General features: G+C 56.0%; 13 protein-coding genes across 13 annotated transcripts in view; 6 read left to right on the top strand and 7 right to left on the bottom strand.

The window, feature by feature from the left end:
* Positions 1-31: 31 nt before the first annotated feature.
* VTJ04DRAFT_1918 (uncharacterized protein) lies at positions 32-1,207 on the bottom strand (the record flags this gene model as incomplete). The annotated part of the gene is made up of 3 exons (XM_069359658.1): positions 32-840; positions 896-974; positions 1,031-1,207. The coding sequence occupies 3 exons, from the start codon at positions 1,205-1,207 to the stop codon at positions 32-34; spliced, it is 1,065 nt and encodes a 354-aa protein (XP_069224526.1).
* Positions 1,208-2,922: 1,715 nt separating this feature from the next.
* VTJ04DRAFT_1917 (uncharacterized protein) lies at positions 2,923-4,149 on the bottom strand (the record flags this gene model as incomplete). Its single annotated transcript, XM_069359657.1, has 1 exon — positions 2,923-4,149. The coding sequence occupies one exon, from the start codon at positions 4,147-4,149 to the stop codon at positions 2,923-2,925; it is 1,227 nt and encodes a 408-aa protein (XP_069224525.1).
* A 1,910-nt stretch (positions 4,150-6,059) lies between these two features.
* Positions 6,060-7,808, top strand: VTJ04DRAFT_1916 (uncharacterized protein; the record flags this gene model as incomplete). The annotated part of the gene is made up of 1 exon (XM_069359656.1): positions 6,060-7,808. One exon carries the CDS (start codon positions 6,060-6,062, stop codon positions 7,806-7,808), a length of 1,749 nt encoding a protein of 582 aa, XP_069224524.1.
* A 96-nt stretch (positions 7,809-7,904) lies between these two features.
* Positions 7,905-8,663, bottom strand: VTJ04DRAFT_1915 (uncharacterized protein; the record flags this gene model as incomplete). Its single annotated transcript, XM_069359655.1, has 2 exons — positions 7,905-8,473; positions 8,528-8,663. 2 exons carry the CDS (start codon positions 8,661-8,663, stop codon positions 7,905-7,907), a joined length of 705 nt encoding a protein of 234 aa, XP_069224523.1.
* A 51-nt stretch (positions 8,664-8,714) lies between these two features.
* On the bottom strand, positions 8,715-10,199 carry VTJ04DRAFT_1914 (uncharacterized protein; the record flags this gene model as incomplete). The annotated part of the gene is made up of 3 exons (XM_069359654.1): positions 8,715-8,850; positions 9,044-9,269; positions 10,055-10,199. 3 exons carry the CDS (start codon positions 10,197-10,199, stop codon positions 8,715-8,717), a joined length of 507 nt encoding a protein of 168 aa, XP_069224522.1.
* Positions 10,200-11,390: 1,191 nt separating this feature from the next.
* On the top strand, positions 11,391-13,187 carry VTJ04DRAFT_1913 (uncharacterized protein; the record flags this gene model as incomplete). Its single annotated transcript, XM_069359653.1, has 1 exon — positions 11,391-13,187. The coding sequence occupies one exon, from the start codon at positions 11,391-11,393 to the stop codon at positions 13,185-13,187; it is 1,797 nt and encodes a 598-aa protein (XP_069224521.1).
* A 64-nt stretch (positions 13,188-13,251) lies between these two features.
* Positions 13,252-15,007, bottom strand: VTJ04DRAFT_1912 (uncharacterized protein; the record flags this gene model as incomplete). The annotated part of the gene is made up of 4 exons (XM_069359652.1): positions 13,252-13,364; positions 13,677-14,126; positions 14,183-14,792; positions 14,891-15,007. The coding sequence occupies 4 exons, from the start codon at positions 15,005-15,007 to the stop codon at positions 13,252-13,254; spliced, it is 1,290 nt and encodes a 429-aa protein (XP_069224520.1).
* A 563-nt stretch (positions 15,008-15,570) lies between these two features.
* On the top strand, positions 15,571-16,209 carry VTJ04DRAFT_1911 (uncharacterized protein; the record flags this gene model as incomplete). Its single annotated transcript, XM_069359651.1, has 2 exons — positions 15,571-15,943; positions 16,004-16,209. 2 exons carry the CDS (start codon positions 15,571-15,573, stop codon positions 16,207-16,209), a joined length of 579 nt encoding a protein of 192 aa, XP_069224519.1.
* Positions 16,210-16,709: 500 nt separating this feature from the next.
* VTJ04DRAFT_1910 (uncharacterized protein) lies at positions 16,710-19,376 on the bottom strand (the record flags this gene model as incomplete). The annotated part of the gene is made up of 1 exon (XM_069359650.1): positions 16,710-19,376. The coding sequence occupies one exon, from the start codon at positions 19,374-19,376 to the stop codon at positions 16,710-16,712; it is 2,667 nt and encodes an 888-aa protein (XP_069224518.1).
* A 514-nt stretch (positions 19,377-19,890) lies between these two features.
* Positions 19,891-20,224, top strand: VTJ04DRAFT_1909 (40S ribosomal protein eS21; the record flags this gene model as incomplete). The annotated part of the gene is made up of 2 exons (XM_069359648.1): positions 19,891-19,922; positions 19,993-20,224. The coding sequence occupies 2 exons, from the start codon at positions 19,891-19,893 to the stop codon at positions 20,222-20,224; spliced, it is 264 nt and encodes an 87-aa protein (XP_069224517.1).
* A 115-nt stretch (positions 20,225-20,339) lies between these two features.
* On the bottom strand, positions 20,340-21,033 carry VTJ04DRAFT_1908 (uncharacterized protein; the record flags this gene model as incomplete). The annotated part of the gene is made up of 3 exons (XM_069359647.1): positions 20,340-20,450; positions 20,551-20,676; positions 20,914-21,033. 3 exons carry the CDS (start codon positions 21,031-21,033, stop codon positions 20,340-20,342), a joined length of 357 nt encoding a protein of 118 aa, XP_069224516.1.
* A 670-nt stretch (positions 21,034-21,703) lies between these two features.
* Positions 21,704-22,407, top strand: VTJ04DRAFT_1907 (uncharacterized protein; the record flags this gene model as incomplete). The annotated part of the gene is made up of 3 exons (XM_069359646.1): positions 21,704-21,788; positions 21,865-22,177; positions 22,269-22,407. The coding sequence occupies 3 exons, from the start codon at positions 21,704-21,706 to the stop codon at positions 22,405-22,407; spliced, it is 537 nt and encodes a 178-aa protein (XP_069224515.1).
* Positions 22,408-24,092: 1,685 nt separating this feature from the next.
* The window catches only part of VTJ04DRAFT_1906 (uncharacterized protein), a gene marked incomplete at both ends in the record, with an annotated part of 3,247 nt that continues 2,826 nt past the window's right edge, over positions 24,093-24,513 (top strand). Inside the window, 2 exons of the mRNA XM_069359645.1 lie at positions 24,093-24,177; positions 24,236-24,506. Coding sequence (XP_069224514.1) covers positions 24,093-24,177; positions 24,236-24,506 — 356 coding nt within the window. The remainder of the gene's footprint in view (positions 24,178-24,235; positions 24,507-24,513) is intronic.

Genomic DNA, 24,513 nt, shown 5'->3' with positions numbered 1-24,513 from the left:
ATTATTCTAGCAGGACTTCCCAACTGCCTATCTACCAACGATCCCTATCACGCCCGAAGGTCACAGGAGGCTTGGGCTTGTTGTCCAGCACCTGCTCAATCTCTTCCAACACTTCGGGCGTGAGCTTGTCAAGCAGCTCCAGCGCCTTGAGGTTGTCGACGAGCTGCTCAACCTTGGTGGCGCCCAAGATGACGGTGCTCACGTTGGGGTTCTTGGCCGCCCAGGCCAGAGCAAGATGGTGCACCTTGTATCCCAAGCGCTCCGCGATGGCGGTCAACTTGCGCACCTTCTCGATCTTGGCGCGGCCCTGCTCCGACTGCAGCTCCTTGACCGTGTTCGCAAAGAACTCCTTGTTGGTGGCGAAGCGCGAGTCCTCGGGGATGCCGTCGTTGTACTTGCCCGTGAGCAGGCCGCTAGCCAGGGGCGACCAGATGGTGGTGCCGTAGCCGTGGTGCAGGAACAGCGGGGCGTACTCGACCTCGAAGCGCTCGCGGTGGAAGGCGTTGTACTGGGGCTGCTCGACGACGGGCGCGATCAGGTTGTGCTTCTCGGCCAGCTGGATGGCCTCGGCGATTTGCGCGGCGCTCCACTCCGAGGTGCCCCAGTAGTAGGCCAGGTTGAGGTTGATGGCCAGAGTAAAAGCCTGGACGATCTCGAGAAGGGGGGTGGCGGGGTCGGGGCGGTGGGCGAAGACGACGTCGACGTAAGGGGTCTGTAGGCGGGCGAGAGACGACTTGAGGCCCTCAATGATGTGCTTCCGGCTCAGGCCGCGAGTGTTGGGCTCCTTGCGGCCGGTGCCGAAGAAGATTTTGGTAGTCAGGACGTACTCGTCGCGGGGCCCTGGTGGTGTCAATCAAAGAGTAACATGATAACTGAGGCTCGACCTTGGACTTACAGCCAAGCTCCTTCAGGGCGCGGCCCATCTCAACCTCGGATGCGCCATTCGCGTAGATCTCGGCTGTGTCGAAGGTTTGCTGCTCATCGCGTCAGTTGTTGATCAATTGGTCCAGCCATTGAGGGTTCCACGTACAATTCCGTGGTCCCAAGCAGCCTTCAGAATCTGCTTGACGATCTCGCCCTTCTGGGTGCCGCCGTAGGTGAGCCAGCCACCGAGAGAGAAGAGAGAAACCTGGAGGCCTGTCCGGCCCAGGTAGCGGAATTTCATTCCATGGGGCTCGTAGGCCGTGGGGACGATGGGATCGGACATGGTGAAGCACGAATTGAGGACCGTCAAAGCTGACAGAGTTGAGGAACGGGTCAAGCAGTTTGGTTTCTCAAAATCCGGGAGCTCAATGGCTTTTGCTATTTATGTGTGGAATCTGGAGCGCGCCATGTATCGCGGCCGTCACGACATTGGCCACCATGGAACCGCTTCTCCGCCTCCAAAGTGCTTCTCGGACTTTAAAGCGGGGCCGCGAAACATGAGACGCTGCCGGTGGGGGAGGGGTTGAAGAATGCCATGGCAACATGACGGCATTTGTCATCATGATTATCCCAGCTCCCCGGCACAAATCCATACAAAGAACCGTGGCGTCCTGAGGACTTTTATGTTTTTTACGAGCAGCTATTGATCTTGATGCTGGCATCAAGAGCGCCCATCTCTACGTTTGGCTTACGTGAAGTTGGTTCCTGAGGGGTAAAACGTATAATGTTGACTGTGCAACTTGAAGGGTTCGGGCCGGAAAGGTGCGCCGAGGATGGACTCCGCCGCTAGTGCCTCCGAACCCTGCCCCGCGTCCGAACGAGGGCCTGCATGCCTCGGACTGTATCATCAATTGCGGTCGAGTACTCCGCCAAGGACATCACGACATCATAAGTTCCCCTCATTTGCTGGAGTTAAGCCTTATGTTCGGAGTTTCAGTTCCATCGCGGGATGGCCCTGGCCTTGAATGAATGATGACATGAGACTACACCTAGATAGGTTGGGAAAAGTAGGGCGTTCGCAGAGCCTCTGCTGTGGGCAGATCTCTTGTTCTGGACCTACCTGTTATCAGATCCAACGATTTGCCCGACCACGTGAACCTACATCCAATTATAGCCCCATAATATCAACGGCCAGACATCCAGGAACTAACTCCCTGGTACCTGAAGTACCTGAGGTATGTATGTTCCTACAATCTAAACTAGTATACGAAGCCTCTTGCGCCCCAACGGGCACAAGCTGGACAGTTGCCCCCTGAGTCAAACCCAGGTGCAGGGCACCATGACTCGAATGAGCCCTGAAGCTGACTGCCAAAGCTACCTGGCTTGGCGAGGCTGTAGGCAGTGTCTGATGTTCTCATGGCTGTCAAGTGCAAATCCATACCTGTTACGACCTGATGGTCTGGTGCCCTACGGTAGCACAATTCTCACAGCCTTGCAAAAGTGTTAATTATTCAAGGCAGACCTCATAATTGACACCAGCCTTCAGCTGTACACAACTTCCGAGGACCTGTTGTTGATTTGACGGCACTTGTACGATGAAGGGGCTCGACTTGTAAATCAAACGCGACTCAGTGAGTGCCGTTTGCCTGCATGAATAATCGTGTCAGCAGAAAGGCTCCGTTATGGTCTACTTACTGTGTCGTCCAACGGACCGTTCCAGTCCTTGCTTCTTCGGGATTGCACGTTGAAGTCAACACATGACAACAGACATTAGCAGTTAGGGAGCATTATAGGGCATGCAGTGATGGGCAGATCGCCAACCCAATATTGTGGTAGAAGATTATGCGCGCTGGAGGTGATGGTGACGTGGGTATCCTGAGAAATGGAGCAAGGGTGGGCTCTCAACCGTCAAGCAACCAAGCATCACCAAGCAACCGATAGCACACCTGTAACATGACGATTAAAAACGCAATATATACAACAACAACACGTATATACACATGGGGTATCAGCCGGCCAAACCACCACGCTTCCTGAACGCCCGAACGCCCGTAGATGCTAGCTATCCGCGAGTTTCCGACCCCTGAGTCTCGTCCGCACCACGTCTGGCTGCGGCTTCCGTATCCTTGTCGCCGTCGCACTCCGCGATCTCCTCCCATCCGCCGGACTGCACTCCCTTGCCCGTCTCGCTGGTTGCCCCCGATGTTTCCGGGACTCGCGATGAGCGACGATAAGCTGGTCGACATTGACGTTGCTAAGAGGGTGTTTCCACGCCGGTGAGGTGCTGCGGTGCCGTCGGTAATGATCAGGAGATGACTTCGTGTCGGTGAAGTAGGAAGCCGCGCCATTATCTGGCCTGGGAGTAGGAGTGTTGGTATCGGAAATGTTCGAGGAGGCGGATGGTGTGGGAGTTGTGTCATTCTCTGGAGGGCTTGATGAGTCCTGATCATCTGTTGAGACCTCGTCCGAGTTGTCGCACTGAACACCCTTGTCGGCGGTGGGGAGCGACTCCGGGCTCCCAGAACAACTACATTGACGAGAGCCAGGCATCGCACAGCAGTCGGGCTCTGACTCGGAAAAGGACAAGGACCGCGCTGGTGGTGATGCGTAGTCGAAGTCGTGGGGCTCGTCAGCCGCCGGCGACGCGACGGACGAGTCTGAGCAAATGGTCATAGACCGCGGGGAAGCGACCAGGTTTTCTTGCCTGGAGTACGGCGGGTAGTCGTAATCAAATTCCTCCTCGAGCGGCTCATCGACAATATGCTCGTCGTCGAACAAGGTGGTGCCGTGGGAATCTGTCGTGGATGCGGCGCTGCTACCAGCATCGGAATGTGAAGCGTCTGACTTGTACCATGGGTGATCGGAGGGGAGGTAAGAGGCGTAGTATCGGACGAGGGAATCCAGAGATTTTGTCCGGAAGAGTTGGACCGCGTGTTTCCACTGCTCCGTACCGATGAGAGAAGGGTTGGCGATGATTTCAAAGGCGGCGGATTCCAGAGTCTCGTTCAACTCGCGTAGCCGCTGTTCTTTCCGGGCCTGGAGGAGCTGGTGAAACTCATCTTTGGTGCTGGCCTTCTGGGAGATCTCGTAGACATCGTGATGAAAAGCTTCGGGGTCCAGGATTGGAGAAGCGATGGTGTTATAGTGGTCGTGAAGGGATCCAAAGAGGTCATCTCTCTTGAAGCCAAACTTCCAGAAGGGCCATGTCCAACAGCTATCGCCGGGATCGTCCACCCTGCGCCAACCGGGGGTAGGTATGTAAGCCTGTGGGAGAGGGTCGTTCATCGTCTGTGGTATGGATGTGGGTATGTTCGTCTGTTGAGGAGGGGCCCGGGCAAACCGTGGGAGAGACCCGGCAGAGGGTATGAGAAGCAGGAGAGGGAACCAGAGTCGTTAACCGTGAGAAACCAAAACCGAGAGCCGAAGTGTGTTAGTTTGGGAAATTCGTGTCCTCGGATACAGCGTGTGTGGCGGTAGCCATCTAAGCAGAAATCGCAGGAGCGGCCATGTCGTCGGAAATTCGCTGTTGAGTATGAAGTTGCTTGGTTTCCTGTTTGTGATGACAATGGTTGACGAGAGGACTGTCGAAGGCGGTGGAGAGAGACGAGGAGAGCGACGAACGGGGGCAAGGAGGGTCTTGGAAGAAACACGCAGCCGGGGGAGCGAACGGGAGGGTGAGACGTTGGATACCCGATGCGGGCAGGTCAGACCGTGTGGCGCGCCAATGTGTCGAGACAAAAGAGGCCGGGCCAATCATCGAGAGAGAGCTGCAAGCAGGGCATCTGCAGCCAAGCAACCATCGGGTTCCACTCCATGCAGGTTTGGCCAATCAACCGAAAGTGCTTGAATTCGCGCATTCCGTTTGCCCAATCACAGTTGGCTGGTTGCAGGCAGTGCAGCTTTGATGGGGGCGAGGAGCGAGCCCTGGCTGATCCCGGGCATCCGAATCCCGCATTTCCTGTTGTGTGTTGTCCATTCCAGGTACCAGCCAGCAGCGCCACCACCCTGCTGTGGACGCCACCATCCTCTCCCAGAGGGCTGCTGAGGGAACTGTTGTCGGTCAGGCGACGCAAGAACAGGGATAGGAGCAAAGGTCAAAAATGCAGGGCGGTCGAGTGGACCACCTCTGGACTCATCTTCGATGCTACGGAGAAGTACTATCTCTCCATGACGGCATTCATATTGAATCATCCAGAGTGGCGATAGCTAACGTCTAGGTCAGCACCATCTACATATGCTCAGATGTTTGGCCTTCCCTCAAGTCCCTGAGCCGCCATCAGGTGGCCGGATGGATGTCGACCCGTTTGGAGCCTCGTGATGACTGCCAACTGTCAACATGGTCAGAGGCTTGGGATGGAGGAGGGGTGGGCCACAATGCCTCACCGGGTGTAGACGCAGCGCCGGCGCCCGGCCTTTTTGCTCTCCGACCTCGCTCGCGCTTTGGGCAAGCCAGCCAACGACAACTGACACGCCTGTCAACCTGAAAAATCACCACCCCGACAGGTTATGTTTCAGCGAGGGAGTTTGAGAGCTGAAGGTCCATGAGGCTCATCTGTTGGCTCTTCATGGTTGGCACGCACTATCCGGCACAGGCCTGAGGAAAACCAAGCTGGTGCTGGCAGAGTTTACCTGGCCACGACGATGGGACAGGCTCACTTCGGTCCAGGCGATTCTCATGGCTCGTTGAGTTGATACGTACCCCTCAACGTCGCAGTCACGGGTCATGGGTCAGCCCTAAGGTGTCTGACGCACGCGGGCCCCTCAGCCTCATCAACAGCCACACCATCTGCCACAGCCGCCTGTCCAGGCAGCCATGGCATCTGTTCGGGGCGCTTCCATCAAGTCCTCGGCCACCCAGTCATCCCCCGCCGAGCGAGGCTGATGCCCCGTCCTTGACCCTTCGCGCGCCCTCGCTGGGATCCATCTGACTTGCGCTCCGGTGGTCATTCCTCTTGCGAGCGCAGGTCGTGCCCTCAACTCCAGGGCATGCGCCGTTGGGAGTCACCTCTCGCTGCGTTGGATATTTTTTGCATATCGTTCGCTCGTTTCGGCCCTTGCGGAGGCTGATGTTCTGACTCTCTGTCGATTCGACTCATTCCCCGCTTATGATTCACTCCGTTCGTCAATCCGCTCGCTGATCGCCAACCGCCGCTCGACGCCGCGCCGGCATCCCCAATCTTAGAAAGGTTCCCACCATGGGCGACGCAAGGGAGTATTCGGAGCTGTCCGAGGACAAGACCGAGCCATTCTCCCAGTCCGAGATCCAAGCCCGCCTGGGCCGGTCCCGGATGGAGGAATTTGACTCGGTCCACAGCGCCATCCCGCTGGATAAGCTGGTGGTGCCCACCGACGATGATATCCGGATCTTGATGCGCCCGCTGGCTCGCGATCGTACCGTCCGCGAGGACCGCAATGTCAAGCATCTCGAACTGCGCGCCCAAGCTGCCGAAGTCGACGAGCCCCCTCAGCAGGTCCTGGCAGTCCGCCAAACCGCCCACGACATCAACTACACGGTCAACATTCCGGACTACCGCAACCGCGACCGACGCCTCGCTTGCGTTTTGTTCTACATTCCAAAAAGCGACGAACAAATCATCATGAACCGATCGAACGTACCTTTCCACTTATCCCGCGTCTCGGAGGAGCCCGAGGAGCTCCGAGGTACGCGATATGATGTGTTTCCTGACTTTGCGCAACCCCTGGCGCCCGGCACATGGCGCATTACTATGGACGGGACGGACTTGCTGGACTTCCGCCTGCTCGAGAGACGTCCGGTGCGAAAACACGCGGCCTCGTCGGCGAGCAGCAGTGATTCTCTGAACGCATCCGGCAAGCGACCGCACGAGGACGACGACACCGGCAGCCCCAAGCGACCGCGTCAGTCGGGTCCAGCCGAGAAGGAGGACGGTGTCATTATGATATTGCCAGCCAAGAATGGCAGCAAAGGGAAGGAGGTTGCCGTTTCTTCAGGTCACCCGCTGCTGGACATGCAACCTGGTGAGACACTCGAGGTGCCGCGCGGCGGTGGTCTGGTGGGTTACACGATCACTAAGCGTGATCTTATCGCCTCCACCAGTCTGTCGAGTGTGTTCACCGCGGAGTTCTCAGGAGCACCTGGGCGTTACGTGGTGGCAAAGGTGCTGAAAACGCCAGCGCCAGGGCCCAACATCAATGAGGGCGCTTTGGCCAAAGCGGTCATACGGCAGGCGCAGATGTGGCTGCGTGAGCTCGAAAACCAGGGAAAACTCCGACACAAGAACATTGTTCACCTCTACGGCGGCGACGCACGCTTCTTGTCACTATATATGGAGGATGTGCAAGCCAAGGACCTCTCAGCCCGGGGAGTTTGGCGCACTCAGGGTACAGACCTATTCACCGGGACCCGAGAGGACGCGAAGCGGATTCTCCGAGACACAGCCAGCGGCCTACACTACATGCACAGCTTGCGCTTTGAGCACAACGACATCAAGCCAGGGAACATCCTGTACAGCCGGGAGCGCGGGGCCGTCGTGTGCGACATGGGCCTGTCTTCCAGGGGCGGTGCCACCACAGGCGGCGGTACGCCCTGGTATGTACCGCCCGAGTTCATCGGTCTGCGGCAGCGCGGCCCGCCTAGCGACGTTTGGGCTCTCGGAATCGTCATGCTCTACGTCCTGGGCAAGATCCCCTGGCCTGACATCCGCGCCCACCGTTCACACCCAAAGCATCTATACTGGATCATCGCCGATGTGAACGACACCAAGCGGCCGCATGTCCAAACGGCGGCGGTGGACCGCATGCGCACCTGGCTGTCGGAGGTGAACACCGTGCGTAGCAGCCTTGATCTCCAGGACAAGTTGGAGAGTATTGTCCACGGCATGTTGGCGCCGAACCCTAAGGAGCGCTTGACCATGAAAGACATTGTGCAACAGCTGTTTGATGGGTCTGAAAAGACACCGCATTGAATAGTAAGATACTCACAGCGCGTCCCGTTTGGGAAACCCTATGGGTTGACAAATTTGATAGATTATTCATTATTGTACTTCAACGCTACAAGATATCTATGCGCTCAGGGCAAACACAAACGCGACGGCCAATGCCACCGCCGACGAAAGCGCCACTCGGTTGACGCCGGTGGCCGAGCCCGCATTACCGGGCGTGGAGCTGGTCGAAGGACCGGCCGAGTCGGTGGTGTCGGACCCGGAGCCGTGGTCGCCGTGGCCGTCCTCAGAGCTGGTGGCGTTCAGCGCGGGCCCGGCGTAGGTGACGCCCTCTGTCTTGCACTCGTCGCCCGAGAGCGTCTTGGCGTCGGCCTTGAAGACGATGTTGGCGCAGTTGTACAGAGCGGAGCCGGACTTGCCGACGGTGATGACCTGGATGCTGGCCGGGGTGCCGTCCTCGATGGGCAAGTCGGCCGGCAGCTCCAGCTTCTCGAGGCACAACGTGCCATTGCCCTGATACTTCCACAGGGGGTCGGTCAGGGTGTAGTTGAAGTTGGACACGTCCTCGCCGAGGCCGAGGTTGATGAAGAGGTAGTCCCAGTGGTGCCGGAGGTCGAGCTTGAGGCTGCCGCCCGTGAGCGGCCACTCGGTCCGCGGCGCGGTGGTGAGGTTACCAGGGACGCCAGCGCCTGGAATTAAAGTTAGCTTGGCTCACCGGCGGAAGACGCCGGGAAAGAACTTACAGGGATAGGTATACTGGTTGTAGGCCGGGTCGCGGTCGGGGCCGAGCGTGATAGCGCGGGACGGAGGATAGTCGAGGCCGAAGTGGGCGTGGGCGACGCCGGCCGCGGCGAGGAGGAGAGCCGAAGAGGAGAACATGGTGGTGACGGTCGGGATGATGAAGGATAATTACAGGTCGGTTGACAAACGTCACGGATATGGACCGGCGGCGTCAGGGCTGGTGGTTTGGATAAAGAAGCAACCCATATGATCAACTTTGGGTAGCACGTCTACTTTATATCCTTCGCTCAACTCTTTCACCATCCCTCGCTGTCTATTTCCTTGTCTTGAATTCCACGCACTCGGTACAGCCCCAGTAGCTTAATTTTCTCAGATAAGCATGGATATCCCTCCTCCGTTACCAATCAACAATGCATCCTTGAGCGCCCACAGACGCCAATTGAGCAAGTTTTGTCACCGTTCTTGTGGAAATCCCTGTGGTCGCGGACGCGAAGCTTCTCAGTGCTTCCTTGGCATACATCTCGCTCGCTGATGAACCAGGTTCACGGGTCAGAAGTTCTGGCCGGGATGCCCCACGAGGTCCACGGTTGGTGGCTTGCCCCGCGTTGCCGGATCCGAGCGTCTTGGGGCTGGATGGCGATGACCAATGACAGAGCTGGAATCCCAGTGTTGATCGCCCGATGCGGAAGTTCAGCGGGGAACTGCGGGGGGCTTGCGCTAGACCAGCTGCGGGCGCGGGCACAGCTGGGCTCAGGTTAGATGGTGGCGGGGCGAGAAACTTGCTCAAATGAACTCAGCGGTCGGTTAGGTCTGTTTTGGTTTTCTTGGGCTGCTTTTTCGATTTTTGTTGGCGATGATCTTCATGCCTTGGGGATGGCTGGTCTTGGAATGGATATTTCTGTGTACTACGTGTTTTGCTCTTGCAGGTGGTTGGTTACCAATAATTAGTGGTCTAGCTCCGGATGGCCACATGAAGGAGCTCATCATGTCAGAGTTCCAAAAGAGTGGGCCGCGGAGGTGATGGTCAAGTCGAGGGATGAGATTGTCTTGGAAGACGACGTTTTAGAGCTAGGTATTCCGTACGCCGCTCTGACTCCCAAGCGGTGGGAAGTACTAAGTGAGGCACTACGTTAGAATAAAGTTTGCGCCAACCAGTTTGAAACCCTCGAGGGTTTTTTTAGTACGGAGTACTTGGAGCAGCAAATTCCCGGTGTTCCTGCTCTCCTAGAGCACAGTTCTTTCATCGCCACCGCTTCGATGGAATCACATCCTCGAGGGCGCTGCCATTATTACCATTTGCATGGAGAAAGGTCTTATACTGCTGAAAGTTCATGTTACAATCCAATCGAGTTCTAATATACATGGCATCGTTGGTCTCTACGCAGAGTTCTTATGCCAGTTGACAGCCCGTCGGACGGACTTGCATCCTGTCTTAGCCCGACAATATTGATCTTCCACCTTAGTGAGCTGGGCTTTTCGAGATACCTCCATGAAGCGTGGAAGTGCAAGTCTCATATAGTGGCGATTACCTGATCGTTTTTGAATGCCTTCCGATCCCCACACCAGCTGTGTCCTCTGCTGATCCGGCTGATCCGCCGGAGAGGCTTCCGTTCGATCCCCGGACGGCTGCCGGCCCAGCCACGGTCCGCCCCACTTTACCCGGCCCGATGGCATCGGATGGCCCCGATCCGTCCCATACGAGAGAAAACGGCAGCATCATCCCATCCACTCTCTATCGGCCGTACGTCCGAAGCTGTGCTCTCGCTTTCATTACCCGATGGAACACTTGCCACTTTTACATGTTCATCTCACCTCGTGCATTGAGACCGATGAATTGTCCTCGGCTGGGACAGAGCAAGCCGCCTGTTCTCTTCTCTTGCCTTCGATCGCCATGCAATACATACTGGTTTTCACCACCATTTTTGGAAGCATTAAAGTTGTTTCATCATGGACTCGCTCCTTCATGGGCCAGCTCACGCTTCCCCCAATGACAGAACCTCGATCGAGATTCCAGACCTGCTCCACCTCCCAGCTGTCGCCCATGTCCCTCGGAACAAACACCCTTCTTGCGCGAGACTTGCGATGGAGCTGATCTCCCGTCGAACATGTTTGCATCATTTGCACTTTATTTTTCCCATCCCCTAGTGACCCTGTTGGTGTGGAATCGTCCGTTTCAAGTTACCGCTGACATCCAGGGTTGTGGGTCCGTTCCAGAAGGCCGCACGGAGCTCTGCCAGGGGCAACTCTGCAACTTTGCGTCGCCGTCTTTATGATGCTGAAACGCTCCGGGCTTGGCGCTCGGCACAACTTTCACCAAAACCCGGCGCCAACTCGTTTGAAGTGGGATCGCTTGGGATCGCCAGATCAGAGCGGTCCTCTCGATGACACCCCCTCAAAATGCGCCTTGGCTACCAGGTCTCAAGTTCGACTGATCGACACAGGGCTCACCCGGCATTTCAGGATGGCTCCATTGCCAAAACTGGACCTGAATCGCGGGTTTCCACTGCTGTTTGGCCAGTCGCATGAAGCACTTCGTCCGGTGGAGTTGACTCGATGAAATCCTCTCGTCTCAGGAGGACTCTGGATCCCCCGGCAAAAAAACAGTGGGCAGCAAGGATCGTCGATCATGGCCTCATCAACCCGGGTCTAGACTGGCCTTATAAACCGTCGTGATCTCCCCAGATCCCGAGGTGCTCTTGGTTCTCCTTCGCCGCCCAGCGTCCGCTCCGTCTCTTTCACTTCTCTATCATTCTCCTTTCGTTCATCTCGTCTACTGTGTAGACGACGAGCTGTGCTCTTTTTTCTTCTTCATTCCTTGTACTTAGCTCCTTTCCACGTTCATTGTACATCCCTTCATTCACAGCCATGGTTCATTTCATTTCTCTGCGGCAGGCCGCTGTTGCCGCCCTCCTTTTCGGCGCTGGCCGCACCGAGCAGCTGGAGCCTCGCCAGCTCCTCATCCCTATCGGCGGAAACCGCCAGAACCAGGCCAATACCGAGCTTCTGAACCAGCTTCAGTCTGCTATCCAGAGCTTGATTAGCGAGCGTCTCAACCTTGCTACCGGCGTCGCCACCCTTGTCACTAGCACCAGGAGGGGTGGATTGGCGGATATCCTGTCCCAGATCGCCGAGGCCACCGCGACCGAGTCCTCCACCGAGACCACGACGACGGAGAACAGCGAGGAGGCTACCGAGGGTGCCGAAACCGCTGTTGACACGGCGACTGAGACCACAACCGCCGAGGCAGAGGAGACCACCACAGCCACTGAGGAGACGGCCACTGAGGAGATCACCACCACCGCCGAGTCCGCGACTGAGACTTCCACGGCAGCCACTACCACCACCACTGCCATCGGCCGCATTGGCCGCATCGGCACCGGCCGTCTCAACCTTGGCGACCTCCTCCAGCTTCTGACCGGCCGCCTTAACTTGGGCGCCGGCGCCGGCGCGGGTCTCAACCTGGGCCAGGGCCTCAACCTGCAAGACATTCTTCGCCAGCTGCTTGGCCAGACCCTCGCGAGGCAGGGTGCCGGAGCGGGCGGCGCTGTTCTTGGCAACGGTCTGAGCCTTGCTGACCTCCAGGGCCTCCTCCTGCAGATCCGCGAGCAGCTCCAGCGCGGTGCTCTCGCCGGCGTGGGCAAGGGCAAGGGCAGGCTCGGGAAGGGTAAGGGCAAGGGCAACGACGTCACCACCACGACTGAGGTTGCCACCACTACCACCGAAGAAGCTGCCACCGAGACTGAGACCGCTACCGAGAGTGAGACAGCCACTGAGACTGAAACGGCTGTCGAGACCGAGACTGCCACCGAGACCGAGACGGCTGTCGAGACTGAGGAGCCTGCCCAGACCGAGGAGGCCGTTGCCAAGCGTCAGGCCGTCGAGATCACCGCCCCTCCTGTTCCCCCGGAGCCCACCGCCACCCCCGATGCCGGCCAAGGCAAGGGCAAGGGCAATGGCAAGGGCAAGGGCCTGGCTCTGGGTAAGGGTAAGGGCAAAGGCGAGGGCAAGGGTAAGGGCAAGGGCAAGGACAACACCACGACCCTCGAGACTGTGACCATCACCACTGAGGTTCCTGCCGAGACTGAGGCTGCTGCTGTCAAGCGCGAGGCTCAGAACGGCTTCACCACCGACGGCAACACCACTGATGGTGACCTTACCGACGGCAACACTACCGCCGGCGATCTGACTGACGGCGACCTCACTGACGGCGACCTGAGCGACTCGGATGACGAGCTCCCCGCCCCTCGCCGCGCTTCCTCTGGCCGTAACAGCCGCCTTAGCAAGCGCTGGGCCGAAGCCATCGCCGAGGCCAACGCTGAGCCTGAGCCCGAGCCCGAGCCTCAGAACGCCGGCACCACCACCGACGGAAACACCACCGACGGCGGCAACACGACTGACGGCGGCTTGACCGATGGCAACACAACTGACGGCAACACCACCGACGCCGGCCGTCTCATCCGCGGCGCCAACCGTGCCGGCCGCGTGAGCAAGCGCGAGGCCCAGAACCGCGCCACCGATAGCGACACCGACGGCAACACCACTGATGATGGCAACACCACCGCCGGCGAGCAGACCGATGGCAACACCACCGATGATGCCCAGGCAGCACGCCGTGTTCGCCCTGGCCGTCTGAACAACCGCGCTGCTCGCCGGAGGCTCTGAGGTGCTTGAGACATGGTTATGTGTGTGAGCAAAGGTGGTGAGGCGGAGATTTAGGACAGACAGTTTAAGCAGAGAAAATGTCATGACCATTGCTGGATTTCTTTTCCTTGTAGAATTTCCCTTTTTGTTTCTTTGAGTCGGTTTCGGACGCAGGCCGCCGAGAAGGTGTTCCTCGGACTTTAACAGATAAAAAATGACGAAATGACATCGTTCATGATCATCCATGTTCTTAAGGAGTCTAGTCTGTGATTTCCCAGCCTTGATCTCAAATCTCCCGATTGTTGTGGCAACATGGATCTTTGACACATTTGCCCATGAACTCTCCAGTTCATCGAATCTACCCTCCACCCGTCTTGGAATTAAGTGATAGCAAAACGAACCCCATTTCCTCTGCGAGACACATCTCCATGCCAACTCACGCTAGCTCCGTCTTGTTCTAACAGCAAAACATCGATGCCAGTTTCCCTCGCCATCGCAGCAATCACTCACTCCCCAACGCCCATTTCTCGCGTTGTCGACGCAGGTGGTTCTTCACCTCTTCCGTCAGTTCGATATCAACTTCGTCCCAGATAATGTCATAAAACTCCTGCATCTTCCATGGGACACAGTCGTAGTGGGATCCCCCCCTGGTCATCCCAGCCGTCTTTTTTATCAAGTCGGCGAGCGTGCTCAGCTCATGCACCAAGTGAATTGCCGAAAGGTTCACCTGAGCTTGCCATTTTTCGGTATTCCGGGGGTCAATTGAAGTGTAGCGGCTGCTGTAGTTGAGCACGCGGTGCAGGGCTCCCAACATGGCGCAAGCACAGGCTTCGCCTTGATCCCTTGACACTCCCAGATCTTGACACACTCGGTGACTTCCAGAAGACAGGGCTGCCACGGCGTTGTCGAGCTTCTCGCAAATGACTTTGATCATCGCAGCGCGGCTAGACATCAAGCAATCTGGACATCACAAGTCAGAGATACAGTTTTACCTGCTGGAAATTGGAGGTACTTACCAAATATACCCATCGCTTGAATGCTCTCGTCGTTGTACAGGTTACGCCCCTCATATTCCGGTCCCCTCATGCATGACGCAAGATCCCGGACCGCGACCATGAACTCGTGTTCAAGTCCAAGAGTCCAGGAGAGCCGAAGGCGTGTTAATTCATGCTCAGGACTGGGTCCACACTTGGTCCATGTCGTCAATTCCTCCCACTTGTCGTGGAACTGGCGGAGCATGTGGTACTTGTCACACATGATAGCCATGTCAAGCAGAGTGTCGCGATTTAATCCCTCTTTAATCGATTGTGGAATGCCGTGCACATCATTGAGAATGATACGCAGGGCTGCCTTCGACATTGTTCGGGAGCCCGAAGCCGACGAGTCTGCGCCGATCAACACATCCTGAGGACGCATTTCGCTCTCGTCCTCCGTTTTCATGACCTTGCTGTGCAGAGCATGTTCCCAAATCGGGGACGCACGGGAGAGTGCGTCTGAGGAGACGCGGAAGGCGACATCACATGGCTTCGCGACGAGGATAAGGTCACCGCGGTGATCGATGATGCCGGGCTCAAGATCCGAGTCTTCATCCTCGACCTGCACAGGATCCTCCGGGGTTCCTTTGGACTGCAAGGTTCTCTGGTTAGCAATACGTCCTGGCTAGGTGTACGGTTAAAGATTTTGATGCGTCATGGACTTGCCGTGCTGCTGGTTGAGACCTTGACGATAGCCAAGGATCCCAGGTCAATGGTGTCTTTCATCGTTGGAGTCGTTGGAACAACTGGGTTTGAAAAGTCCGGGACCACCGTGGATACGGATGCGGAACGTGCCGAAGGCTCCATCTTGATAAGTTTTGCCGGCCTGTCGCTTGCCGGAGGACTCTCCGACCAGCTCCTTTTGACTTCCATGTCGACTCAGACACTCCGAGAGAGCTGTCAGAACTTTCAACAGCCTCTGCAGAGCAGGTATGGTCGAGTTTGGAAGAGAAAATCCCACGGAACGTGGTGCGAAGCCCAAGGGTCAAAACCTGGAAGTTCTGTGTTCGAGGGTGAACAACGGGTCGAGGACTTGAGGTGATGCAGCAAGATAAATCTCATTCAGGACGTTGGATCCCTAAGAATTTGTTCCCCAGGAGATACGTACCTTCCTCCTTGGTTTTCAAAATTGTCCGGCAAGAAGGGCAAGAGGGAAGTTGCGACGCAGGCAAGTCCAGTCATGGAAGTGCCTCCTCGCCCATGCTCATCTTCGGACCAACGGGCCCAAGGTAATCTCTCCCTCTGCAACAATCCGCAGCGTCCAGGGCGACCACCAGACCAGCAGCGTGAGAGCATCGCGGGGCCATCTCCAATTCAAGTTCTCTCGGTTTTCATTGTCTCGGTTTCTGTTCAACACCCAGGTAGCCACCATGTCGACCTCGGCGAACCCTCTGGGCGGGTACGAAGAAATCCTTGCCGCTGTGAGTGATATCAACACTTCGACCGAAGAATCTGCACCGAAGCCAAAGTCCTACCTACCGCTTCCAGGACCGGAGTTACTGTCTTGGATAGAGCATGCGAAGCGCGACATGAAACGACATGCCGAACAAGGCCTGAAAGAGCAAAAGCGTCGTGACGAAAAGTTCTTGTTCGAAATCCAAGTCCACTGGCTGAGGCTCATGTGCGGCCCTCGGTTTGGAGAAGAAACTGAAGTCAAGAGTCTGGTGGCCATCGAACATCTGCAAACGAAGATGGCTGTCCAGGGGTTGCGCTCAGTCTGCGAGAGGGTTGTGGCACGGGAGCGTTTCTAGAAGAAGCTTGCCATCGAGTTTTCATTGTTCTTGGTCGACGCTCTGTAAACAGGTATCGGCGAGACGCCTACCGACGCCGACAAACTTGCGTCCGAGGCACGGGGTGCCTTGAGAAACCTCCAGGGCATTTTCGATCAGGCCGACGCAAATGTTGACAAGGAGCTGCGTGCTCTGTTTTACCCGGACATGGATGAGGATCACGAGACCCATTCCGACGGCAAGAACCGATCACAGCAAGAGGCCAAGCCTGGGGTTTGATGCCTCCCATGGCCAAGGATGAAGGATCGTCAAGGAAAGGAGCAGTAATCAGCCAAATGGAGAGGCGTGGCTGGAGGCTGGAGTGTTTATGATGATGGGGCAGGAATGTCACTGTTGCTCTCATAACCATCACTTGGGACGTGGTTTGGAATGTCTCTTATCCTGGGTGGTTAATTGACAGAGGCTCATTTATTGGTGAAATAGCCATGGAGGAGACCAAAACAGAGTTACTCGTCGTCAAGGGACGTAAATCACATCAGAGACCAAGCCGACCTGCATGAACTCCACCACTTTGTCAATTCATAGATTCATTCATCCAGACATAAGTTTTTATTAGTCGTAACACGTGAAACATTAAGGCCATCGTATGCTCAACCCACCAACCATACCGCCAACCTGCATGTTGCCCAAACCGTTGTCGTGGTCCCAAAACACCAAGCCATGCTCACCAACCAATTGCCCATAAACACACCGCAGTGTCTAACCAACCCAAACCAACCCTACAGCCTCTTCCTCTCCTTGCCCCTCAAGTTCTCCCTCCACAAACAACACACGCTCTTACTCTCGCACCATTTCTTGACCAACTCCGGCGACACCTCGCCATCATACCCCACGCGATCCAGCTGCCCGGCGTTGAGCCAGGCCGTCAGGTCCTCCAAGATGACTGGGTCGTACATAAGCATCTTCTCGTGCCAGTTCGGGCTCGACGGGTCGGACGAGCGCGGGGCGGTGATAATCGCCTGCGTGATGCACCTGAACAAATCTTCCTCGCCGGAGGTAGGGGCCAGGTCGTTGTCGGCGGAGGGGGAGTCGAGGTCTTCGGTCACAGAAAGGTCGACACCGCGCGGGGAGGAGAAGATGTCGTCATCTTCGTCGAGGTCCTGTGAGCAGGTGGAGGATGGCGTGGAGGGGATGGAATCTTCTACGTCAGAATCCGGAATTTCGATGGTTACAGGACGGGAGGACACTTTGGCTGCCGCCGCAACGCGCTTTGGGGACGATGCTCTCCTCGAAGTTTTCGTCGTGGTTACTGCCACGTCCTTGCGAGGCCGACCACGCGGCGTCTTGGTTGGCGCGGGATCAGGCTCATGAGAAGGTGCCTGGGGCTCGGTCTCTTCCGGCGCACTCTTCGCTTGCCTGCCACGGCGGCGAGGTGTTTGTGGGGCGGCAGGCTGCTCATCGCTTGGCCCGGCACCCTCGGTAGATTTCGCCGACGCCTTCGGCTGCGTCTGCCTCTTGGATCGACCCTTTGCTTTGGGAGAACCAGCCGCATTGGCAGCTGTGGTCGACATGGCACATTGACTCAGTGTGGTTCCCAGGCTGGTTTGGTGTTGACTCTCCCAGCACTTGTTGAGAAGAGCAATCATGCCTGTCCGCTTTTTGACGGGCTTGAAGCCGTAGGACGCCACCTCTTTTGCAAGTCGCGCATCCGAATACAGTTCGAAGTTTGGACGCGGAGGTTGCAGCTGCGGACTGTTTGGTTGTGACATCATGAGCTGCTGCTGATTGCTCGGAGGTGGTTCGAATTCAGGCTGTAGTGGGGGAGTCGTTGGCCGGGTGGTGATGAAATGACTAGAGTCTTCGATTTCGATTATCTCGGGACCCGAAGTGACCACAGGTAGGGTTGGCGAAGCGGCGCGAGCTGGCGGTGATATACTGGGTTCGCGAGGCTCGTCCGACATGTTGGTGTCGAAGTCTTTCATGACTGACTCAATCTTTTCATCCTGTGTTGTGGTGTTCTGCTCGAGGGCTCGTGCCAGAGACAAAGGCGATGAGCCAGTCAAGTCGATGACCTCCAAGTCCATGACATCCCCGTCGAGCCGGGCCCCGGCAGCCCAGAGTCCACCACGGCCTTTCCTACGAATAGCGAGGTCCCCAACTACGGGACTCGAGCATTCGAAGGGATCGCTGTCGGGCTGATTGGATGCCTTCATAGCCTCGTGCAACGCGCGCAGAAGCTCAGGGTCATCCTCGGCCGCCAGCTGGCTTGCCGTCCCGAACACAAAGTCCTGCTTGGCGACCTGCCGCATGGCGCTGGTAGGAGACAAGAGTCGTGGTTTCGACGTCTCCTTCTTGCCGGCATTTGCCTTTGGTTTTGACGGCTTTTTGGCCGTCTTTCCTTTCCCTGCCGCATTGCCGCCGTTCAGCTGTTCAGTACCACCTGCAGACGCGGAACCGTCTCTTGAGCCACCGATTGATGCATCACTCGTCGCCGCCTGACGGTAGGCAGCAGTAGCGAGCTCGGTGATTGTGCGAGGCTTCTTCTTCACTGACTTGGACTTCACTGGGGACGGCTCGGGGGTTCTCTGTCGGCTTGAGACGGAAACAGTCTCGATGAGTTTTCGTTTTCCGAGAACATCCGAGTAAACGGGACCTGAAGGCTGGACGTCTGCAGTGCACCCGTAGTCGTCATGGAGTGTCTTAAAGATACTAGGACCTGCGGTCGTAGTTGGGGAGGAGAGTTCCTTCGTAGCCGAGTTCGCAAGAGCACATGGGACTGTCTCTCGAGGGGGTGTCCAGTCGGTCCGCCTGGGCAAAGCTTGCTCAAGGATCACCGGGTCGCTGGCCGCAGACGTAGGCGCGGATGGAGGGGCGGGCGCGGCCTCCTGAACCGCAAAATGCCTGCTCACCGTCTCCGAATTTCTCTTTGCCTGGCCATCTTTAGCCGCCGGCTTCGTGACCTTTCCTTTGGGGAGAGTGGTCTGGGACGTATCCGTTTTCTTCTTCGATGCTCTTGGTTTCTTGGGCGGCTTTGTGGGTGCTGCTGCGTTGCTGGGTTCTGGGGGAGCCATGTCCGAAGACTCAATGGGATGTTGTTTTGGGGGATTCGCAGACTTTGCGCTGGCTGCTTTCTTTGTCCTTTTTCTGGTGATGTCGGTGTTTGCTTCTCGAGAGGTGGCTTTCAGCGACTTCGAGTCAGTCACCGCTTCCGTCGTGGGAGCCTCCGTGTCCCCAATGCTCGGTGCATTGCCAGTTTCTAGTTCTGCAGGTCGTTGTGACTTCCAGATCTCAGCGGCGCTTGTAAATGTCGTCGGCGCATCTTCGGGAACCGGTGCGGCATGACGGCCACTCCTCAGCGGGTTCTTAACCGGCTTAGGAACGAGTTCACAAATCGACGGGAACTCGGGCGAAGAGGAGAGAATGACAAGGGAGTCGTAGAGCGCCATGGTAGGCAATGCATGAAAACATCTAGTCGCCGTATCAAATTGGTGCAGTCTGCCCAGCAGAGCCGCAACGACGTTGCGTCCCGGCCCCGCGAGAAGGGCCTTGGAGCACAACAACTTGAGGAAGAAAGCTGGATAAGAATGAGCGATGTGTAAGACTACCCTTCAATTGCCTTGCCAAGTGTGTACGCGGAGCCTGGCTGTTGGCATGGTGCTGAGGTGTCCAGCGTGTTCAAGGGGTTTGCGCGAGCAAACACCGCGAAATGTTTGGATTCGTTGCCGGGCGAGGATCCCTGCCACGAAGTCGGCGCGGAGTCACATGACTTCCCTCATCGGACCCACTTCTCCGATGGGATGGTCCGTGCACGTGCCCACGCCCACAACCAGCAATTGTGATCGAAATTCGTGAGCCCCATCCTGAAATTTTGACGTTCCTGTCCATCGTCCTCCCCGTCTCCGGAACCGCACCGCAACCTCCGAATCGTCATCCCGCATCACCAATAAACCACTAGCCAAAATGGAGAACGATCGCGGCGAGATTGTCGACCTGTGAGTTTGCTCTTCTCATTGACAATCACGACCGCCCCGACCCACGGTTCTTGCTAACGCGATTCTCCAGCTACGTCCCCCGCAAGTGCTCGGCGACGAACCGGATCATCAAGGCCAACGACCACGGCTCGTGCCAGATCACCATCGCCAAGGTCGACGAGAACGGCCGGGCCATCCAGGGCGAGAACATCATCTATGCCTTCTCCGGCTTCGTCCGCGCCATGGGCGAGAGCGACGACTCGCTGAACCGCCTGGCCCAGCGCGACGGCCTCCTCAAGAACGTCTGGAGCGCCCAGCGGTAGATTACGACGACGTGGATTTGGAGCGGAGATGGTATGTCAATTGTCCTCGATTGCCACAGGATGCCCGCTGACTCGCGACAGATGTGCGTTTTCACGACCGGCGCCGCGGCATGATTTAGACGGATAGGGAATGACGACGGCTGGGAATGGGTTGAAACTTCTCTGGGAATTTCATCTTTGCCGACGACTTACGGCGTCTACGGATACCGTCCCGCGAACCAATACACTGGCGTTGTGATCAGGCTCTTCTTTTCCTTTCGTTCCTCGTGATGCCCGGCTGGCAAAGGCTTCCCTAATCGCTTGGTTGCCGGGGAGTCAGGGGCTACTCCGATAGCCCACGTGCCGAAGATTAAAACCCTGGCCTCGAAAAAGCCGTGATGATTAAGTCGCTCGTCATGGTACAGATACGGGTCAGACACGATTGGTGTGTTCCACGACTTAGTTATTTTTACCTTTGCATTCGACGTGCCAGTACCAGTGGAGATTTTCCCAAAACAAACCCCATCTTGACCCAGATGTGTGATGCGGCCCGCCAACCCTGGCAGGTCATTTCCGTAGGGACACAGCTGGTGATCGTCAAAATTAGATCACGGCCCAGCCCTCTCTATGCCAGCAATTCACCGTTCATTTTTGACAGCTTTCTGAAGCTACCCATGCCCCAGGGGGGAAGGCATTCCATAAGAGGGTACGGGCTCGTGGCGGTGCTGCTGGAAGTTTTCCAGCTCTGAAACTGAAGTGGCTTTGGTAGGGATTGTCGCCTGGCGCTGGCTGAGGTGATGTTGTGTTCTTGAGTTAGGTTTCTTGGGCATCTGCAAAGGAAATCCTCCCTGACCTAACCGGTCTTTAATAGATCGTCGGTGAGATTCTCGCAATTGGATTGATGTTGTCAGTGCCTGGCATTACTGTGAAGTACGCACTCTGTCGATGCCTCACCGAAGCTATTGCGTCTCTTCCCTTTACCTCAAGCCACTACCCTACTAGTTCCTTGCCTGTGTGTTCGAATTGTCAGCATGACCTCTAAACAAGAAACGGTTGAGCACCCCAAATACCGCCCAAGCTACTTCCGTTCAACCCCGACAACCTGCAGCAATGCAGTTTGTGGCCCAGCCGCCGGGCGGCTATGAACGATCTCCGACGATGCGGCTGAGAATCCTCCAACAAACCGCCAACCTTTCATGCCGCTCTTGTTGCTTGTCGCTGGACGGCCAAGCCACTGGGTGGTGGCTTGGCAGAGCATCCATGGTCTCAGTCTCTCAATCCCAGTCTTTGAGAGATCGTTGGCATTCACTCCATTGAATGGAACAAAGATAAAGGGGGTCCATGGTTTCTGAATATTTAAAGGGCTCGCTTGGACAACGATGGTCTGGGTATGGTGTTGGTGTTGACAACAACGACGCTCACTCTCCTGCAACGTAATTGTCAAAGTACCAGTCTTGACCTCATATCGTCACTCATTCAAGACAACCTCACTCATCCAAAATGAAGGCAATCCTCGCCGTCACGCTGCTCACATCCTTGGCCCACGCGGCTAACTCTATCATCCGACCCATCGAGTATGAGGAGTGTAAGTATTATCATCACTCAACGCAGCCGCAAACCTCGCTGGTTGAATATGATTCCAACATAAACCTTCGCTCCAGGTAACAAGTGCGTCGACGAAATTGTGACCACGACATGCGGCGGTAATACCGAGTCGCTCGACTTCGCGGCTTGCTTTTGCAAGTTCGGGGGTGACGGCCATAGCGAATTGCTCACCTGTTTGAACAACTGTGTGGACCTCGCAACGACGTCGCTCAACTATTCCAGCTCAATTTACAACGACTACGACACCTATTGTGTCCGGTGGTATCCCACATACTGTTATAATCTGTCCGGAGAGAAGAAGAAGGACACGTATGAGCAGTATTGCAAGGATTTCGACCCGAAAAGCTATCCAGGTTTCAAAACATGGGAGTAAGTACCATCTCCGCTTCATGATTATACTCCCCTGGTGGTACACGGGATTGGCTGCGTTGTAATACATTGGTATCTGACCTTGAAACAGGGAGCTTCTGGGGAGGAAACCGTCGTGGTGGCCGTCGTCGGCGTCGTCGTCAGGCGAGCCCAATGCCGCTGCTCTGGTTGCTATCCCCGCCTGGCTCACAGCTGTTGGACTTGGCCTAGCTGCGGTGAACTTCTGGTGAGCTTTGGGGACCAAGTACAGAATATCCTTGCACATTCGGGATATTGGAAATGGAGATTGATCAGTTGGGTCGTACACTTGAATTTCTCCAAGGATGGATAGACAGATGATAGTCACCGAGTAATAATATGGATGAAGATTGATGATGATACCGAGTATTACTTGTATAAAGGTATTCTAACTCTCAAAGCCATCTAAAGCCATGACATTTGCGCTCAATTCCAGTGTATGACACCAACGACATAGGAAATGATCCAGGCATGTTTCCCCTGTACCTCGGCTCTGAACAATGATTGTTGGGAAGCATTCACTGGCCAGAACACCTGATCCCTATTCACCGCTGCTATGGATCTCACAGTGGCATATGCCGGCATGGTTGTGAAGATGAAGAAGGATTCCCGATTCGGGGAATACTCTGGACAGTACGTCGTATATTGAGACAGCAAAAACGAATCCGTTGGTGCTGCCATAGTCGGTGCACCTTATATAACGCCTCTGGCGTGTCACATATATTATTTGTTTGACCCCAAGTTCATCAACATCACAGTTCCATCGATGTCCCTCCAGAGCCAAGCATAGAGTCCATGATGGTCAAGAGGGGGGACAGGCAGCGCGGAGGTTGCTAAGATGGCTCGGACCGAAGGACTCAGTCTTCCCCTTCGATAGTTGTTACTCCGTAATAGTGTTGCAATGTCCGAAGCACCCCTTGTTCCAGTCGATGAAGGTCGTAGGAGACCTTCCAACACCATACCGCACGTTTCCATCCCCATGTCGCTTTGTTGCTGTCGAGTGGACTTACACCGTAACAAGTCGTCCGGCGGGAATATCGGTGGGATTGCTGCTGCATTGAACCGCTCACCTAATTAGAATACGCCAAGGTTCCTAGTTGCCTCCCCTCCAAGATTGAGAAGTTGGCATCGTGGAGGTTGTTTGGATCAGTTATCCGTTTGTGGCGGTGCTCTAGTGAAGCCCTCCGTTGGTGGCGTTCTTGGGGATTGTTGTTTGGCCCCGGCATGCTCCTGATGGTTGCTTTGGAGCTTTTACCTCGCGGATATCCAACTAACCCAGTTTTTCCTGAGGTCGCTTCATTTGCTCATCCAGACCCAGCCAAGTCCGTGGCTGTGGTGTTCACTTGAAATGGAACTGTACTCCGTAAGGATCTCAAGGTCAACGTCCTTGGCGGAGCAGCGGCCGATATGGAAGCCAAGAACAAGCGGCCCGAGACGGAAGCCATTTTCCCCTTGAACTCCGAAAACTTGCAGCAAAGCCAGGACAGAGCCCCGACCAATTGGCTGTGGCTTTGGCTACCAGCACATTTTCTAACCCAAATGGATGTCCATCGATGCGGCTGAGGATCCCACGACACAGCTAAACCAACCTCTCACGCGGCGTCCCTTGCTGGCAGCTCACCACCAAGCCACCCACCCGACGGCTTGGCATGGATCTTGATGCTATCGATCTGAATCTCGGACAAAGATCCGCTGCCTCATTGGGTGGAGCTTTGAATTAATAGACGAGACTGGTTTTGTACTTCAAGGACTCACTTCAACCTTGATGATGAGCCGTGTGATCCCATGTAAAAAACAACGTCGACAACGACAGCTAGAACAACAATCCAACATCTCCAACGTCCCTGACAAACGTTCTTTCTCTTTGACTCGGTCTTTGTGATTTCACTCAGTCAAAATGAAGCCATTCTTCGCTACGACCGTGTTCGCCTCCCTCGCCCTTGCGGCTGACCCCATCTTCTCGCCCACAGTATACGAAGAATGTATGTGTCACCAACACCATACCTCTTTGCTGTGCCTCTGTTAACCTTAGCATTCCAGGCACAAAATGTCTTGACGCCGCTGTGGCAAAGTGCAGCGGTGACATCGACTCGAAGGAGTTTGGTCACTGCCTCTGCCAGCCCTATGTCCCCGATGTTGGTGAGGGCTATACGGCGTACAGCGAGTGCAAGCAGGAGTGCCTGAAGACGGACCTGGAGCAACCGAAACAACAGTTCCCCGACAAGCAAATCGCCGAAGAACACGATACGTACTGCGTCCAGTGGTATGACAATTACTGTTACGGCGAAATCACCGAGGAGACCAAGGAGAAGTATTGC

Source organism: Mycothermus thermophilus (genome assembly GCF_041956435.1).
Source record: "Mycothermus thermophilus strain CBS 625.91 unplaced genomic scaffold VTJ04scaffold_1, whole genome shotgun sequence".
Classification (NCBI taxonomy): Eukaryota; Fungi; Ascomycota; class Sordariomycetes; order Sordariales; family Chaetomiaceae; genus Mycothermus; species Mycothermus thermophilus.
The sequence above is the reverse complement of the archived record's forward strand: the minus strand, read 5'-3'. Positions and strand labels throughout refer to the sequence as shown.